Genomic DNA, 18,562 nt, shown 5'->3' with positions numbered 1-18,562 from the left:
CTGGCAGAGGTGGGCGTGGCTGACAGTGACTGACAGACTGTGAAACACCAGTCAATGAGTAAATGAATGAATTTGGTTGTAACACCAGTCAATGAGAAAATGAACGAATTTGGTTGTAACAGCCTCTGAACATACTTCGCAGTGGACTGTTTATTGCTGATTGTCTGAAGCAGCACACTCGAAACCAATTCCAAACGACTGACGAAACTGCAATTCTATGAACTATATGTAATATAAACTATCTTTGTCTTCAGTGTGAATAGTGCAGTAAGCCGAGATGCACGTTCAACAATGAAAAGTTGCCTGACCCAAAAACTTCATTAATTGATATCATCCATTAATCGCACGGGCCTACTTGAGAGGATAAAAGAAACTCACATTCAGTGCATTTTCGGCCTCTTGCAACGCAGGCTTGGCCGCCTCAAGTTTTTCCTCGGCAAAGGCCCTCTCCTCCGTGATTTCGTTGACAATCATCTGGGCTTTATCGCTCACAATCTGGACCTCGTTCTTGATTATAGTGGCCGCCTCAGTTCGGATCATCACCTCAGCTAATACCTAAAACGTACAACATCTCGTATCATCGTTGTGGGATGGCAGAACCAGTGTTTCTCTCTCGTGAAGAGTGCTGTTTCTCTCTCTTTTTTTTTTTTACCTTGTCAGCTTTGGCAGAGGCCACAACCAACTCTTTCTCACTGACTTCTAGCTCTTTGGAGAGCTTTGCCACAGACACGCTAGCCTCCATCAGTTTGTTCAACCCTGGTATGAAGATGTATAATAACCTTATTAATAGAGCCTCGGGACATTTACTGCCATTCATTTTATCCAAGTAGCCACATTTGCACCTTAAGTTTTGGGATTTTATGGATCGCTCCACTTTTGATTCCAGAGACAAAAAACATTCCAGAAACAGAAACCTGCCGCACCCAGTCCTGGTTCGTGGTGCTTTTGATTCCAGGCACAAAATGTCCCTGGAACCGAAAGTACCCTTTGTGTCTGAAGCTGCATTCCCAAGTAAAGTTCAGGAACTTATGGATCTCTGTACTTTCAATATGAGTGACTAAAACATTGCTGGAACCAGCAGTACTAAGTGTCTGTATATACCAAGATTCGTACACTTTTACACAACTTCATAGAACATTTCTTTTTTTTGTTACTTTCCGAGGACCTGGAAAATGCATTTTCAATTCCCATAACTTTTGTAGGTTTCTCATGACCATACGAACCCTGATGTACTTTTCCACCTAAAGTTCTGGGAACTTTTGGTTCCAGGGACCAAAAGGCTCCTGTGGACCAAAAGGCTCCTGTAACCGAAAGTAGGCATTGTGTCTGTATATGTATTTCCACCTAACTGTCTGGGAACTTTTGGTGCTTGGTACTTTTGGTTGCAGGTACTAAAATGTTCCTTGAACCAAAATACCCATTGTAACTGAAGCTGCTTTTCCGCCTAAACTCACACTTACACTTCCAGGGACTAAAAGTGTCAAGGAACCAAAAAACATTATTGTGTCTGAAGCTGCATATTCACTGAAAGTTCCAGGAATTTATGGATCGCCTTATGTTTTATTCCAGAGACTAAAATGTTCTTGGAACCTGCAGTACCAAGTGTCTGTAAATACATTTCCACCTAAAGTTCTAGTAATTTTTGGTTCTGGGACTAAAATATTTCTCAAACCAAATGTATCCATTATGTCTGAAGCTGCATTTCCACTTAAACCTCCAGGAACTTTGGGTTTTCAGTACTTGCACTTCCAGGGAAGAAAAAGTTCCTGTAACCAAAAGTATCCATTGAGTTTGGAGCTTCATTTCCACAAAGCTCTGAGAACTTATGAATGTCTGTACTTTTGATTCCATAGACTAACACGTTCTTGGAACCTGAAGCACCAAGTGTCTGTATATACATTTCTACCTAAAGTTCCGGTAACTTTTGGTTCCGGGACTAAAATGTTCCTGGAGCCAAATGTACCCATTGTGTCTGAACTTGCATTTCGAGCTAAACTTCCAAGAATTTTTGGTTCTCTGTACTGTCACTTCCAGGGAATAAAAAATACCTGGAACCGAAAGTATGCAGTGTGTTTGCAGCTGCATTACCACGTTAAGTTCCTAGAACTTATCAATCTCTGTACTTTTTACTAAAACACTCCTGGAACTGGCAGTATCCATTGTCTGTATATACTTTTCTATCTTAAGTTCAGAGAACTTTTGGTTTGTGGTACTTTTGGTTCCAAATCCTAAAATGTTCCTGGAACCAAAAGTACATTGTGTATGTAGCTGCAATTCAACCTAAAATCCACTTTTGGTTCCTGGTACCTTTGGTTCCGAGGACCAAAAATGTATATCTGTCTTTCTAAATGTCCTTACCGACATTCATGCGCTCGGCGAGCGTGTTAATGTGCTCGTGGTTTTGATGGTAGAGTGTCTTGTAGCCACTGATGAAAGAGAGGTACGATTTCGGGGTGACATGAGTTCTCCTCCTGAATCTGTGAAAAACAAAACAATGCACGGTTTCAACCTTCCCACCAGACATCAACACAATAAAAAAAAAAAAAAAAAAAACAGCACGTTGAAATGCATTAAAATGGTTGTTACCGTTCGAAGTAGCTTTCGCACGTCTCAGACACTTTGCGGTGGTACACGCCCATGGTGGTCACCATGGAGGCTTTAACCTCTGGAGAGCAAACCACAGGAAATTCTGACAGGAAGTGTTGAGCCACCGCCACTAGCGCCTCCTCGGGCCACGGGGCGAACCAGTCCATTGTGCAACCAGATATCAAGCCTGGGAACTTCAGAGACCTGGAGCGAAACTTTGGTCCCACCTGTATTTATGATTGATAAACAGATAAAACATCAACTGGGGGGTTTATTGTACATGATTATATAATAGGTAATTCACTACATGTACAGTTTTTTTTGCTACATACAATGTTACTGGCCATTCTTACTGCTGTTCACATTCACTTCTGTATATAGTATATAAACTATTTATTAATGTAGAGCAGGGGTCACCAGCCTTCTTGAAATTGAGAGCTACTTCTTGGGTACTGATTAATGTAAAATGCTACCAGTTTGTTGCACACTTCTGAAGTAAAGTTGTTCAAATTACCTTAAATCATATGTCATTAATAATTAATCACATTCAACAATATGAAGACAGTGTTCATGTTAATGATTTTCACAATAATTATCAACAGTAATTTAATCATTGTTGTGTATCGAGAGTTTAATTTCATTGGTCAGCTATTTTTAGAACAGATGAGCGGGCGATTCAAGCGGTCCTTTGCTATTCACCTACATATGTAGATAGTATTTAGTATTCATGTCATTTGAGCATCTTTATTATTATTTTTTTTTACATTTCAACATACCGGCGAGAAGCACAAGACGACGTGCAGATTCTTTCGCGCCCGCGATATGAAGTAGTCGTAGAGGTTGTCGAAAGTGGGCGGAATACGGGGAAATTCCTTTTTCATCACCGGGATCAGGTTTTGGGTGATCTCTTGGATCTCGTCCTTTGCAAAAAGGTTGGAGACCTGCGCAAACATGAATGATTGGCATTAAAGGCAGTTCAACAAGGACATCCTATAGGATGTATATTTTTCCTGAAATGGATTATCACCTCTCCAGACGAGAGAACATTGTTGAGGTACTCCAGAAAGGCCTCCTGTTTTATTTCATTGTCAGTAAAAAGGAACGTGATGCCGCGGCCTTCAGCCCCGCTTGATTTGTACAACTTTTTCAGATCTTCCATGAAATTAGCTATATTGTAAGACCTGAGGGGAAAGAGACAAAGAGTGTTATATGTCATTCATATCGAAGTAACCGAATACGTATACAGTGGATCCTGACTATTCACACGGGATAGGGACTGGGCCCGACCACGTAAAGTGAAAATCAGCGGCTGATTGACGGCCATTATAATTGCATTGACATTTTTTTTTATTTTTCAAACCCAAACAATTCTTGAATGAGTGGGGATATACCATTAGTAAACATTTTCATGGTTGGTCCCCCCCAACCCCCCAAAAAAGGAAATAAACTAAAAGAAAAAGGGGGGAAAAAACCTGTTGAATCCACAGGTGCTGAACCGCGAGTATGCTGGGGTCCACTGTACTTTCATTCCCCCCATTTTTAATCCATCCATCCATCCATCCATTTTATGAGCCGCTTCTCCTCACTATGGTCGCGGGCGTGCTGGAGCCTATCCAGCTATCATCGGGCAGGAGGCGGGGTACACCCTGAACTGGTTGCCAGCCAATCGCAGGGCACATACAAACAAACAACCATTCGCACTCACATTCACACCTACGGGCAATTTAGAGTCGTCAATTAACCTACCATGCATGTTTTTGGGATGTGGGAGGAAACCGGAGTGCCCGGAGAAAACCCAGGCATGCACGGGAGAACATGCAAACTCCACACAGGTGGGGCCGGGGATTGAACCCCAGTCCTCAGAACTGTGAGGCTGACGCTCTAACCAGTCAGCTACTGTGCCGCCTCCCATTTTTAATAATAAAGCAAAATATTACAAAAGCATTTTATTGTTTCGTATAATGGGGGGGAAAAAAACATGCAATCCATTATAGAATAGTGCTCAAACATACAAAAAGTGAAGGGGGTGAATATTTATACAAATTTAACATTTGTTTTTAACTTTTCATTATTAATAAATTATCACCAAAAAGATTTAAAAATTTCCAGATAGATAACGGTGTCGAATTTTAAGTAGAAAAATATTTGCTCCTTTTTAGAGTACTAGAATAAGGAACTACAACATTTTACAACAGTATTTTAGAGCTAAAAGCTACAAAGCTAAGTACTGTATATTTTCTCTGCTTCTTACTTGGTCAGTGTGATCTGGCTCACTTCGTATCCGGCTATGTATGAGGCCAGACGAGTCAAACTCTGCTTTCCGGATCCTCCCACGCCCACGAGCAGGGCGTTGCCAATGTCTGTGCAAATGATCCGTGAGATCTATTGGAGGAAGAGCAGTCAGCAAATTGCTATATGTTCCTGCAGGAAGTAAGGTAAGTAAGAAAGTCCAAATACTGTACTGTTACTGTACTCAAGAAGATTTTTCAGGTAACTCTACTTGAGTATTTATTTTTCTGATGACTTTTTACCTTTACTTTCTACATTTGACAACAGATACCTATACTTTCAAATCCTTATTTTGACTTGGCTTGTTACTTTTTTCAACCTCTAGTGATGATAACAGGACATAAAAAAAAAGGAAATAGAGTCAAATCCTGTTGAGATTTTGATTGATTATGATCTTGGGGGTGCTCTGCGATTGGCTGGCAACCAGTTCAGGGTGTACCCCGCCTCCTGCCCGAAGATAGCTGGGATAGGCTCCAGCACGCCTGCGACCCTAGTGAGGAGAAGCGGCTCAGAAAATGGATGGATGGATGGATGGATGATCTTGGGGTCATATAAGGCAGAAAAACAACGACAGCAGCCAAATGGAAGAACGTGAACCAGGGAGCACGAGAACCAAGCTATTTCCCATCCATGGCCTTATCTAAAAGAATTGTTTGAATGTTTCAGCACTAAGAATAATTTGTGGTGAATATGTTGTAAAAACAGCTTTTGTTTACTGCTTTTGTTTACTGCAAAAGGCTATGGAAAACACATACAGGTAAGGTACCAGTATATTTTTTCAGTTAGCATTAGCTCATTTTGCATTTTACTTTAGACAATTTCACAAGATTATCAAAGCTATGTGAACATGTTGTTTAGATAACGTGTAGAGTGATTTTTTTTTTTTTTCTTAGAATGAGCACAATGCACCTTAATAAAACGGAAACTATTTTTTGTGCAGAACAAGTTTTCCCCCATTGTGCCAAATTATCAAAACAGGTACTGTATATACAGTAAATGAAAGTACTGAAAGTAAAAATGTATTTGTACTTTTTACTTTTATACTTTAAGTACATTTCAGTCTTTTTTTTTTTTTTTTTACTTCTATTTAAGTAAAGCCATTGAATCACTACTTTGACTTTTACCAGTATTTTTTATTTATTTTATTTTTTTACAAATGTAGTGTGTATGTACTTTTACTTAAGTACAGACTAGCGTTAGGACTTTTGCCACCACTGTGTGTGGACTTCCTCTGACCTTGACGAGGTGAGTCATGGCATCTGTGAAGAACACCAAGTCCATGTGCGAGCCCCTCACTTCGTCGTTGTGCTTCATCTCATAAAACATTAGCTTCTCCTCGAGGAACTTAAATGTGGGGACCTGACGGAACGATTCCTTAAGTTAAGTACAATGGATCGGCAGAAACAAAACGGTCTGAATAGCGAATGGGAGTTTTTCCATACGAGCTCGTAAATTTTGGGTGCGTCGAAGCAAGCGTTTTCATCCTCCTCGCCGGTCGGTTCAGGGGCTTCTCGCAGGAAGTCGACAAAGTACGGTTCCTTGTGGATCAATGTGACGAGGCTGGTGTCGACGTGCTCTTTGACCACGCGGTTTATAGAGTTCTCAAACCAGTCTTTGTCCTCGGGGCAAATGAACCTAGAAAGACAAGCGATGATGTCACCCACTTAAACAATAACAAAAACGTTTTCAATTTGACTTTCTCAAAAAAAAAAGTCCTGATTAATCTTAAAATGTATGTCTATCTTCACATTTGGATTGGAATATGTGAACAATGGCAAACAATGTCTGGTTGGATACATTGAGGTATCATTTCTACTTCTCTTTATTTCTTTATTGTGTAAAATGGCAGTTATCATGAATAACTGGTGAGAGTAATTAATTATGACGGGTACATTGACAAGTACATGTGCATGACTGAGTGAGCCGCGGCCTTTTTTTAAAACTGTATGGATTATTTCTAGTCGTTCTCTTGTACAAAGGCGTAGTTACTAATAACTGGCACGATGAGCCATCGCAGTACATGCTGTGGACTTATTTTTTTACCCTACAAAATACTTCTTGTTCTTCTATTTCTATTGTCGAAGGTGTGGTTGTCGTTGATAATTGGTGAGAGGAGCAATCGGGTTGCCCATGCGCATGTGTGTGAACGATCGATCCTTGCATTCATTTGACTGTGGTTTATTTCTCGTTAAAGTGTTTATTTCTATTGTGCAAAGTGGCGACTATCATGAACAACTGGTGAGAGGAGCAATCGCATTAATGGGAAAGTGTCTCAAACTTGAGCACGCATCAGTGCACTCACGCGAGCCAAAGCGCCAGTTTATCGGTGTACCTGTCAGCGACGACGCGTGTGCATTCGCTCTTGAAGAGGGCTATGAGGGTTTTGAAGTCGTTGCACTGCTCGGCCTCCACCTTCAGCATTCCTTGCCAGATCCTGGACAAGTCTCGTAAGTTGAAGATATAGTGGAACTTGGAAGGCGTGGGCAGCATCTTTATCTATTGTAGATATAGACAGTACATCGGTGGTTCTTCAAATTTTTTACACCAAGTAACACCTCACAAAGCACTTTGCTCTCCAAGTACCACAATAATCCAACATTATGAAACAGCAGTTAGCAGACCCAAAAGTTAATCAAAAACAAGGAAAGGTTTTAATTCATACAAAGTCTCACATTATGCACAGTTTGAACATTAACCTGCTCCTAAATATAGAGAAAACAATTGCACCTAAATAATGCTTCAATTACTGCACATAAAAGTTAAATACAACCTAACTGTACTCAACAAATGTATTGTACTGGTTTACAAAAGGTTAAACCACTGTAAGGTAATGGAGTTCAGTTATTTATTTTGCTTACCACAATAGGGACACCGCATACCACACTTTGAGGATCACTGCAATACATCACTTCATTTCATTTCCATCCCAAATAACAGCATTTCCAAAAGAAACTACCTTGGTCCACTGCCATAAAATCCTCCCAGCTGACACAAGCTTCTTCACCATGGTTGTTATCTCTGGCTTGAACTTCCTGCACTCGTGGAAATAGCCACAGCCGATCACACCTGCGCGTCACATCAAACGTGACAATCGTAAAAGAGAGGTCATATTAAAAGCGTCGTGTTGAAGAACGATAGTTACCGAAGATCTTGTCAATGGAGGTATTGGAAGGCAGGGTGCAGTTGAAGACGGTAAACTGCCTCTTGAGCCTCTGCGGGATGTCGTTTCGCCCGCCGCCAGGGTGAATCATGGCAGCCAGCATTTGCACATCCACGATGGTGATGAAGTCACCCGGTTTGTCCAGATTGTACATGCCGCCCATTTCCATCATTTGCCGGACTATCTCGTTAGTGATCTGCGAGAAATTCATGTGTACAGTTACAGTAAGGCCGGAATTTAGACAATAATTTACATTTGAGCTCAAAATAAGAGTTTTGGGCTAAGAGTTATTAGTAAAAATATACTCACTATTTGCATTATTTTCCATGTCAAAAATCATTCATACATTTAATTTTTATTTATGCCTATCTTTTAACTGGAAATGACACCAGAAAGTGGCCAAGACTCTAAGAAATTGGGTAAAAGACAGTTTAAAAGAAAGGCTAGTTTGAACATTTTTTTTAATCTTTGGACAAAAACATCCATGTCATTATTTGGGCATATGCCTGTGATTTCTGTAAGTCTTCAGCTGACATTATAGGGTTCCTTTTTTACCTCATTGAGTATTCTGTGCTTTGCTCTTGAAGTCATCTTTGCAGAACGGCCTCCTTGGCCTTGTTTAATTTTCTCTATTCATAGACAATTTGTCAAACTGTGGGCTGATGAACATCAAGACTTTTAGAGATACTATTGTAACCTTTTCCAGCGTTATTCAAGTCAACAATTCTTAATCGTAGGTGCTCTGAGAGCTCTTTTGACTGAGGCATGGTAAACATCTGGCAATGCTTCTTGACAGCAGACAATTCTAACTTGGTGTGTGTTTTCTCATGGTTAGAGCAGCTTTAAGCCACACCTCCAATTTATCTTCTTAACTGAAAGTGTTGTCGAGACATGACGCCGTACACACGTCACAAAACCTCGTCTACATAGACACACACCTGATCTCCCCATTCGTTGACAAGAGGCATATTGATGTCATCAACAAAGACCGACATCCTGCGCCCGCCCGGCGGTCCGTAAGTGCTGCCGATTCTCTTCTCTATGTAGCTCTCCACAGTGCGCTGTTCCAACAAACACGTACTTGTTAACCAAACCTCTATCATTTCTCAATATGCAAACAATATTGATTTGCAGAGGTGTACAAATGCATTGCCTCATACCTTGAGAGGTTGGTAAGTTATCAAAATGGGTACCAATTGTAGTATTGTATATAACTGGCAGTAAAAAAAAAAAAAAACATACTTTTGAACTGAAGTACATTTCAAAGTCTGCACCTAAAGCTGTGTTTTACTAGTTTTTGAGAAAAATCCGTGTTTCGTCTAAAGTACAGCGTATGGGTGTTTTTTCCACCTCTGGCTAATGCTGTGGCGAGTGTAATTGTCATACTACCTGAAACATGATGGGCTCTGTGGCGGAGGAGAAGTTGAGTGACTTGAACAGGTCTGTCTCAGGGTCAAATTTCTTGGCATGGCTTTTAATCATCACCGTCTTGGCCGTCCCTTGCTCACCAATAAGCAAGACAGCCTATGAAGTTTTTTAAATGAGTACATATACAGTCCGTATCTTTACATAGTTTCAAACAAACCCCAACCCACCTTGTATTGCAAGGCAATAGTTTCCAGTAAAAAACCCGTCCTGGTGTTATCTACATTGGGCACAAGGATGGCGCCGTAGTCTGGCACGTGATCAGTCGGATACTCGTACTCCCCTACATGCTCGTTCCAGTGGCACCACTGACCTGAAAATGCAATGCAAACAGTTGAAGCATCTATATCTTAATAACTAGCATTAAAAAGAGACACAGTCTATTTTGAGGGGCTGCTTTTCTCATGTAAGTAAGCCACTACTGCACATAAGAAAAAGCAATATAGGCAGCGGATCACTGAGTGCTACATTCGCCTGTCTTTGGTGCAGGCAACGTGGGCTCAGTTCTCACTCAGTGAGGATGTGAAAGTAAAAAGTTGTCCATCTCTAGATCTGCCCTGTGACTAACTGGCAACCAGTCCAGGGTGGAGTCCACCTTTTGCCTGAAGTTAGCTGGGATAGGCTCCAGCTGTCAATGAGCCTGAGCAGGATAAGCGGTATATTGAATGGATGGATGGAAATAGGCAGCTAACCAAAGATTTACATGGTTGTGTAATTTAACACATTTTTACAGTGTAATATTTTTTCATGTTTCCAAATATTGGGAATTTCTTCCCTGATACGCTTGTACTTTTCATTTAATGTTTCACTTGATGGCTGTGATTAGCTTGCAACCAATCCAAAGTGTACCCCACTTATCGCCTGAAATCAGCTGTGATAGGCTCCAGCTCACCCATGGCCCTAATGAGGATAAGCGGTTTAGAAAAATGGATGGATTTCACTTGATGGGTGGATAGGCACTGCAGAATCGAAACTATTTATTCAATTCAACTATACAAGCACTTCAATTATCAATGCTATAATGCCTTTAAAAGCTGTATTTTATGAGCGTACCATCTGTCCCAACCATGTATTCAAACATAGTCTCTCCTTCTTCCGTGTGAGGCAGATCAATGTTGCTGCTGTGATCTCGGAAAAAAGCCTCCATTTTGTCTCGGTCGTCCAACTCCAAAAGGGACCCCAGACTCCACATCAGGCCGAAGACGAAGAGGCGCTCCAAGTGTTTGTCGTTGACCAGACCCCCCATCTGCTTGGTCGGGATGAGGCCCTCCAGCAGATTGCAAGACTGCAGGATGACAAATGAATTAGAATCAAGTGTGTGGCGGTGGTTACTTCAGTTCGTGTACCTGCATGATGTAGTTACACTCCAAAAATGGCATTTTGGGTTTGAGGCTCTGCCTCATGTATGAATAAACGTCCCAAAATATCCTGCCATACAGAGAAATGATCTGCTCAGCTTCGTCAGCATTACGCTTGTTTGTCCATCCCTAAACAAAAGAAAAGAGAATTAAGATTTTCAAAATTGTCACTGACAATGGAGTCTTGTTTGGTGCCTGTGAATATTCTCTTTCATGCAGGTAATTTCATTCTCAGGGCATTGTATCAATTGAAGACGTTATGCCGCTCATCAAAACTGATCTGATGAAGCCTGCTCGGATGAGAAGCGAAATGTCTTCGATGACAACCAGATCGATTCAATGCCCTGAGAAAGTCTTGTTTGGTGTTATTAGCTGGATTAGATCAGCCTTTCCCAAAACATTGTAAGCCATGTCATACACTCTTTGATGGCTATGAGATGGCATTCCTCTTCTCAACCATGTGTCATCACAAGTCACTCCCTCTATTCTTTCTCCTTCTAATTTCCGGAGGTAGTCTCTAAACACTACTCTCCGCCAGAGCATATTCATCTTGGAGGATGGAGTTCTGTGTAAATATGGGATGACCACTGTTACTAGTGGTCACACACTGTTGTGGGACGCCATTTGGGTTTAGATCAGGTTGACATTCTTTCTACAGTCCTTCCAAATTACACCAGCAGTCGCTGATTAAGATGCTGTGGTGGCAAGCATCTTGGTGGGTAGGATTTCACTCCCAGACTGTAGAAATATCGGATGGCGTTTGGGTTGAGGTCAGGTCTACATTCATTTAACTTAACACTAACCACCAGTCTGTGGGGGAAAGCATTGTCATTTTAGAGGGTGGCTTTTGGTCCCAGACTGTGGCGATATGGGATTAACACTGATGGCAATGGTCACACACTGCTCAGAGACAGCATTCGAGTAGAGGTCAGGTCTAAACTCTTTCTACCCAGATTCCGGATGTAGTCTCTGTCTGATAAACACGACTCTGTTGGGTCAGCTTGTCATCACGGAGGATGGAGTTAGGCCCCAGTCTGTAGACATATGGGATTACGACTGGTAACACTGTTGTAACACTGTTGTGGGACAGAATTCGGGTTGTGGTCAGGTCGACACGTTTTTAACATCCAAATTCCGGAGACAGTGTTTGATAAACACCACTGTGGGGGATGAAAGTCTTGGAAATCCATCAGTCCCAGACTGTAGACATATCATATTGCCACAGGTAGCAGTGGTCACACACTGCTTTGGCACTGCTCTTGAGTAAAGATCAGGTCTAAAGGTAGTCTCTGATAAACTCCACTCTGTAGGGTCGAACATTGTCATCTTGGAGAATGGAGTTCGGTCCCAGACTGTGGAGAAATGGGATTACCACTGGTAGAATTAGTCCCACACTGCTGTGGAATGGAATTTGGGTTGAGGTCAGGTTCTGGCATTTGTGGCATACTCGGTTGAACTGCTCATCCCACAAATGCATGTCCCTTACAAATGGGGAAATCAAAAGAAATATAGCATTCAGGCACCCTGCCTCCTGTACCTTGAGAATGGGTTCCCAGCTCAGAGCCGAGGAGCTCATGAAGACCATCCCGACACGGGATACGGTGGCCGGGGAGGCATTCTCAATGTTGTGCACTTCGAACACCAGCTTGCAGGCTGGGGACATGGTGATACGGTCTCCGTTTGCCAGTGTGAGGGTTTTGTTGTCATCCAGCACGGAGTTGAGGTTCTCAATCCAGATGGCGTCCACAGGACCGTCCAGCACGATCCATATGATCTCCCCTGAAAGCAAAATTCACAATGCTTTCAATCCATTAACTCAACACATTCTTCTGGGATCTTTTGGACTGTTTGGTGAACCGATAAACTGTGATGGAAACTTCAGACGATGTGTATGCCTCTTTCAAATTTTAATTATCGTTACTACTATATTTAAAGTCTCTGAGAGTAGTAGTTGTATTTCGGTTTCTACCATCTGGTGCACATCACAACAGCAAATAAATGGAGAAAGCATTTTTTTTGTCAAGTATTTATATTTTTGTAGATATTTTTTGTCATAATTGGAGGATTATTGCTTTGGTTCTCTTTAGATTCTACAAGCATGGTGTACCTAAGGTTTTGCCTTGTGCCACTCCATTTAGCAAATTCCTGACATTCCTCACAACAAAATTGTGACAACACTAACAGCCTTATCATTTTGCTCACTGTCATCGTGATATGAAATGTTCATACTGTCTGTCTCTTTGTGGGATTAATGAAAACATATTTTTGGACATCAATTTGAATATGCACCTCACCTTTCTTGCCCTTAAGCGTCCTCCTCCAGAGAGTAGAGAAGATGCCATCTGTCCAGTCGTTGGTGGCAGCGTCGAGACGCCCGAACATTTGCGGCGCGGTGATAGCCTTAGGGTTCATGCGCATCTCCCTGTGCGGTGTGCCACACTCAGTCAGCGCTCGCATAAGGATGTTGATGACTGCCGTCTTGCCCGCCCCGCTCGGCCCAAGCGTCATTAGGCCGTGGCGCACGAGGGAAGCCTCGTAGAGCTGTTTTCAGGAGTCACAACAACGTATCAACCTCAAAATCGGTTCAGAGCTGAGCAGTATGTTTTGTGATACCTGAACTAGTTTTAGGTTCCAGTTGGGGTGGTTAACCAAAGCGGCCAGGTCAACTTGATTCTTCACTGCAGCCTGAAGTTCATTGTAGGTGCTGTTGTCTAGCTTGATGCCAGGGAACAAGTCATTGATGAGACTGAGAAAGAGAGGCTCGTCCTCATCCACCTGAAACAGTATTAGCATTTTATAGTGTGTGTCTTCAAAAACTATTTAACAATAGACTATTACATACAGGAGTGCACATATTCCCAGGTCACTATACAGGGATTCGCCTATCCATGTTTTATTGCCACAAGATGGCACTAAAGCCCTAACTACTATAACTAGGAAAGCAGTACAGTGGACCCCCACTATTCACGGGGCACAGGCACCAGCCGGACCATGAATAGCAAAAAATCCGGGGATAATTGACGGCTGCATTGAGAGAAAACAACAACAAAACTAAACTACAATAGTAATATAACACCTTGGCCAGGTTTTCCTTTGAGAAAGAAATTATGTGCACCCCTGCTTTGATGTTTTGCGTTCATGTGATACCAGTTTAGACAGATTCATGTCACGCAGCACTCTCATGACAGTGCTGGACTCTGAGTCATCGGGTCGCGCCCTCTTGCAGGCTCCCAGCGTCCTCAGCACGGACAGGATGTTCCTCAGGCCAAAGTCGTAGTGCACCTGAAACACAGCAAGGCAGGGACAGTCTGAATCTGTAATACAGTATCTACATTTTGGTGCATTGGATGAAAAAATGTCAATTTCACTGGTCTACAAAAAAATTTAAAACATAAAAAAATCTGACATTAAGGTGCAGGTGCCGCTTCCCTGATCACCTCATTACGGTAGCTGGGTCTCACCTGTTTTGTGAGTTGCTCTTCACAGAGTTTATAAAGCACAAAGAATTTCTGGGCTAGAAGGACATTCTCGTTAAATCCGCAACTGGCCAGCTTGACCCTCATGATGATCTGACAAAGACCAGAGGCAACAAGACCGTCATGAAAATGAATACGGCGAGTGGGAAGCTATGCTAGTTGAAAAAAATATTTGGTGTACCTGTCGATCAGGCACCATCATGGAGACTGTCCTGAACTGCACTTTCAAGTTCTCAGGGAGTTCCTGACGACCGGCATAACCGGGGTTCTAGGCAGTGAACGATGACATGTTGGCGCACACTTTGATGCTCTTAATCCTCTCATTCCAATGTGTATGTCTTACCATAGTGATGAAAAGTCCAAACTCCGGATTCAGGTCCACAATGTCACCGTCCGTGAAGACAAACGTGCTTTTGTGCGTCTTGCGAGCAACCAGAACAATGTAAATTTGCTGAGCGGCTACAGACAACACCGGCAGGTCAATCCTGTTGAATTCGTCAAAGCAGCCCCACGAGCCTGACTGTGCAAGGCCTGGAAAAAAAAAAGCCAACTTTCTATGTTATTAAGGCCACGGTTTCTTGTGTGTCTACTCACGACAAGACATGTCTAGCAAATTGAATGCTGCTCAGTAGAAGTGGCTTTGGGTGGTGGATTTTCCCTCCCAAAATTGGGCATGCTACAAAACATAAATGTTCACCAAAATGTCCACTTCAAACCAGAATTGTAGACTTCCTCTGTCTTTTCGGGCATTGGTTCTTTTTTGTGGGTCTACCCATGATAGAAATGGCTACTAAATTCTATGTTGCTAGGTGAAACTGGCTTCAGAGACTGAATTTAATCGAGAATTCTTTTCATTTTGCCGGCACGCTCCACCCACATGCAATGGCAACATTTCCAATTGTTTGCAATGTAGCGGTGCCCATCTGTCTGGTGGGAAACAAATCTCTCAGACAAGTTCATTTTTGTAGGACCCCTGGAAATGACCAAAATGACCCTAACATGGCCGCTTCAAACCAAAACGGATGACTTCCCGTGCCTTATAAGGCATCACTTCTTGAGACGTTTTGTTGGTCTCTTCATGACAGACAGATGTTGCTAAATGAAACTGGCTTTGGGGACTACATTTTGAAAACATTTGGCGGGATGCTACCAAATGTACATTTTCACAAGGATGAGCCTATAATAAGCAGTGCAAACCAAAATGGCAGACTTAATGTGTTTTTTCAGGCGTGGGTTAGTGAGACTTTTTTCTGGTCATATTTATGATTGACAAACCTACCAAATTTCTGTTTACTAAATGAAAGTGACTGCAAGGGCTGAATTTTCAAAAGACTCCAGGGATTGGTACCAAATGGTCATTTGAATGGCTGCTTCCTGTGTTTTTACAGCATGGGTTTCTTGAGACTTTTTTGTAGGTCTCCTCATGGCAGACCTACCAAATTTCATGTCACTGAGTGAACATGACTTCCGGGCTGAATTTTTAAAACATTCCAGGAGCAGGAATGTATTAGGAGCTTCGCACCATATGCTTGAGCCCTCATAAAGTAAAATAAAAAGACAATAGCATACCACAATGTCAATGAATACCTTTGTATATCCTGCCAAGTCCCCTGAAGTCCATTTGGTCAGAGCAGTTGAAAACCACCACATATTTTCCCAGGCACCGACCCATGTCTTTCGTGGTCTCTGTCTTTCCCGTGCCAGCTGGCCCAGCAGGGGCTCCTCCCATGCTCATCCCCAGAGCCTGGGACAGCGTAATATAACACCTGTACATGTGCAACAATCACACTTGTAAACAACATGAATTATGTAATGCCAATGCCAATGCCAATAGGCACAAGTTATTGATGACAATGACTACACGTTATCTTGCCTGTCAGTCAGCGGGGTGATGACCAGGCGGTCGGTGCAGCCGAGGAACTCGTTTTGATACACAAAGTCGACATTGGTGATGGACACGATGACCTTGTCGTTGTCATTGAAGTAAAACCTGCTCTGTTTCAGCCACTCAAAGTCACCGGTAGATTTGACAGATTTTGCCACCTGAAGACAAAGCAACATAAATGTGTTACACAAATGCAAAAAAGAAAACAATCTAAGATATGAAACAAAAGCAAGCTTACCAGCTCTTCAAAGATGTCATACTGGTGCACGTGGATGGTGACCAGGGTCTCATACTTGACTCTGTCGAATTTGGTCAAGTCGTAGGTGGTCTGCTTGATGAGCAATCGGAGGATGTTCAGGAATTTCTTTTTGGTGAAGATCATCGCCTCCTTGCTGAATTCGGCATTTTCCAGGGCTTCCTCTGAGTCCCTTGTCCAGAGCATTTGGATTCCCAGGAGACCCACCTTCGACAGGAAATGGAATATGGGTAAGCTACAAAAACACATTCCCCAGCAGCAGCAATGAGTTTTTGTGATGCCCCACCCTCCCAATGGCACTTTCCAGAATAAAGAAAAAATACAAATAAACCAGCCCTCAAAGTCTATTTCACATAGCAACGTGATAGACCCACAAAAGAAGCCATGCCCAAATTGAGACAGGAAGTCTACCATTTTGTTTAGAAGTGGCCGTTTCGGGTCATTTTCGCCATTTCCAGGTGTAATATTTGACTAACAACTCACCATTTAACACAAAACCTACTGGCAGAAATGTATATAAGCAATAACTCCACTCCTGAAGCTTGGATTTCCGTCAAACGACCAACATTTGCGTGAAGATGCGAGGGCGCATTCTTTACCGATCCCAGCGTTAATTGTAATTATTTGTTGGAAGCTCTAGCATTGGCTTGAACTGAAGGTTGGGCCGGAAAGTGCAATGTGTAACTGAATAACAATCATGATTAATTGATAACATGATTTACATTTGTTAGTCTTCCTGTCAATGATGAATACTGTAAATTCAGTTTGTAGGTGTTGAGGAACTAAACTACATAAGCCACTGGTGTTGACTTCCGTTGAAGTACTGGAGTGACACATATTTTCCCAGATAACAGACCTGTGCTTGGAACCTGTCGAGGAAACCTATGAGCTCAAAATCTTCGTCGTTGATCACGTCATCCGCCGCTTTGATAACCGTGTGCAGCGACGACTGCTGCTCCATCAGTAGCTTCCCCAGCCAGAGCTCTACAGGACCCTGAGCCATGATAGGTTTGTCCAGCTGAAACATCACATAGTAAGAATTATTATTATTCTGTAGCGAGCGTAACTAAAACCAATTAGAAAATGCATGAGAGCATTAGTTTGGTGTCTATGGATTCAGTTCACCAATGACCTATGACGAGGTCCATATCAACGATTAGCATACGTACCAGCAGTTTCTCCGATTCTTGAGACAAGACAGCCAAAATGCTGTCGTACTCATTGACGTCAAACTCAACTTCATTTACGTTGTCAAACACACCAAGAAGATGCGCCTGAGGGTGGGGGGGAAACAAAAATGTTTCATTTCATTCATTTTTGAAAATGTTGCCATTTGGCTTTCCCGGTCTATATAACCTATAACAAATGAAACACCATACAGTATACTGTATGTCCATCGGAGTTTTTTTTAGGGAGACAGTTGTGGTTTTATAAATGCGCTCACCTGAATTGTGTGAGAATCGCTCGCTTGCCCGAGGATTTCCAAGAGGGCGGGATCAGACACGAAGAAGAATCGTGGGAACAAGAGACGTTTTTTCTCGAGGTACCTGTGGTGTTAGCGCTTGTTATGCATCACCAGAAAACTGTTTCTTACACAAAATCATGTCATTTTACTGGTGGCGGTAATGCACATTAGCCAAGTGGGTGCCAACTTCCACACACAACATCCATCTTTTAAATACTACCTCCTCTTGGTCCAAATGCAAGCGGACTACTTGAATTGATCCACACCTTTTTTTGGGGGATCTGCGCCAAAATGTTATGGCCTGTACGTCACCCTTATTTAAAGTTTAACTGAAATCACATACAGTGAGTGAACCCACACGGTTTGGCATTCGCAATATCGGCAGTTGGCTGAATTTTGGGGTAACAACTCACCGATTTGCTGTTTACTTTAAGCAAATGTTTACCCTGTGAGGGACTTCTGACAGAAGTCCAGTTGTTTCTGAAGATCTGGTAGAATCTCTCCTAACATTGGATCCCCAACACAGCACTCCACCACATTTGGGACGTTCCGCGCTCGCTGCATGATGTTGATCCACGTTGAGTCAATTTGCTGAAACCTCTCCGCTTCCTATTTCAATACAAAATATAGATTAAGTATCCGTTGATCCACTTTTTGACCTC

The 18,562-nt window shown here is 42.3% G+C and overlaps 1 protein-coding gene across 3 annotated transcripts in view; it reads right to left on the bottom strand.

Annotated features, from left to right (window-relative positions):
- The window catches only part of LOC133488972 (dynein axonemal heavy chain 8-like), a 61,030-nt gene that overhangs the window by 21,904 nt on the left and 20,564 nt on the right, over positions 1–18,562 (bottom strand). For all 3 annotated transcript variants that reach the window (XM_061797553.1, XM_061797552.1, XM_061797554.1), the window contains exons 38-68: positions 18,346–18,509; positions 17,880–17,982; positions 17,605–17,709; positions 17,292–17,453; positions 16,418–16,642; positions 16,168–16,337; positions 15,882–16,060; positions 14,638–14,825; positions 14,476–14,562; positions 14,280–14,387; positions 13,966–14,100; positions 13,432–13,593; positions 13,113–13,359; positions 12,356–12,597; positions 10,807–10,947; positions 10,514–10,745; positions 9,631–9,773; positions 9,425–9,559; positions 8,974–9,096; positions 8,018–8,231; positions 7,832–7,941; positions 7,208–7,371; positions 6,318–6,510; positions 6,112–6,234; positions 4,838–4,968; positions 3,614–3,767; positions 3,363–3,527; positions 2,587–2,813; positions 2,359–2,477; positions 653–756; positions 379–555 (exon numbers count right to left, since the gene is read on the bottom strand). In XM_061797553.1, the coding sequence (XP_061653537.1) occupies positions 379–555; positions 653–756; positions 2,359–2,477; positions 2,587–2,813; positions 3,363–3,527; positions 3,614–3,767; positions 4,838–4,968; positions 6,112–6,234; positions 6,318–6,510; positions 7,208–7,371; positions 7,832–7,941; positions 8,018–8,231; positions 8,974–9,096; positions 9,425–9,559; positions 9,631–9,773; positions 10,514–10,745; positions 10,807–10,947; positions 12,356–12,597; positions 13,113–13,359; positions 13,432–13,593; positions 13,966–14,100; positions 14,280–14,387; positions 14,476–14,562; positions 14,638–14,825; positions 15,882–16,060; positions 16,168–16,337; positions 16,418–16,642; positions 17,292–17,453; positions 17,605–17,709; positions 17,880–17,982; positions 18,346–18,509 (4,932 nt within the window). The remainder of the gene's footprint in view (positions 1–378; positions 556–652; positions 757–2,358; positions 2,478–2,586; positions 2,814–3,362; positions 3,528–3,613; positions 3,768–4,837; positions 4,969–6,111; positions 6,235–6,317; positions 6,511–7,207; positions 7,372–7,831; positions 7,942–8,017; positions 8,232–8,973; positions 9,097–9,424; positions 9,560–9,630; positions 9,774–10,513; positions 10,746–10,806; positions 10,948–12,355; positions 12,598–13,112; positions 13,360–13,431; positions 13,594–13,965; positions 14,101–14,279; positions 14,388–14,475; positions 14,563–14,637; positions 14,826–15,881; positions 16,061–16,167; positions 16,338–16,417; positions 16,643–17,291; positions 17,454–17,604; positions 17,710–17,879; positions 17,983–18,345; positions 18,510–18,562) is intronic.

This window comes from Phyllopteryx taeniolatus, chromosome 14, assembly GCF_024500385.1.
Source record: "Phyllopteryx taeniolatus isolate TA_2022b chromosome 14, UOR_Ptae_1.2, whole genome shotgun sequence".
NCBI classification, from domain to species: domain Eukaryota; kingdom Metazoa; phylum Chordata; class Actinopteri; order Syngnathiformes; family Syngnathidae; genus Phyllopteryx; species Phyllopteryx taeniolatus.
Note: the sequence above shows the minus strand (reverse complement) of the source record. Positions and strands in the feature narration are given on the sequence as shown.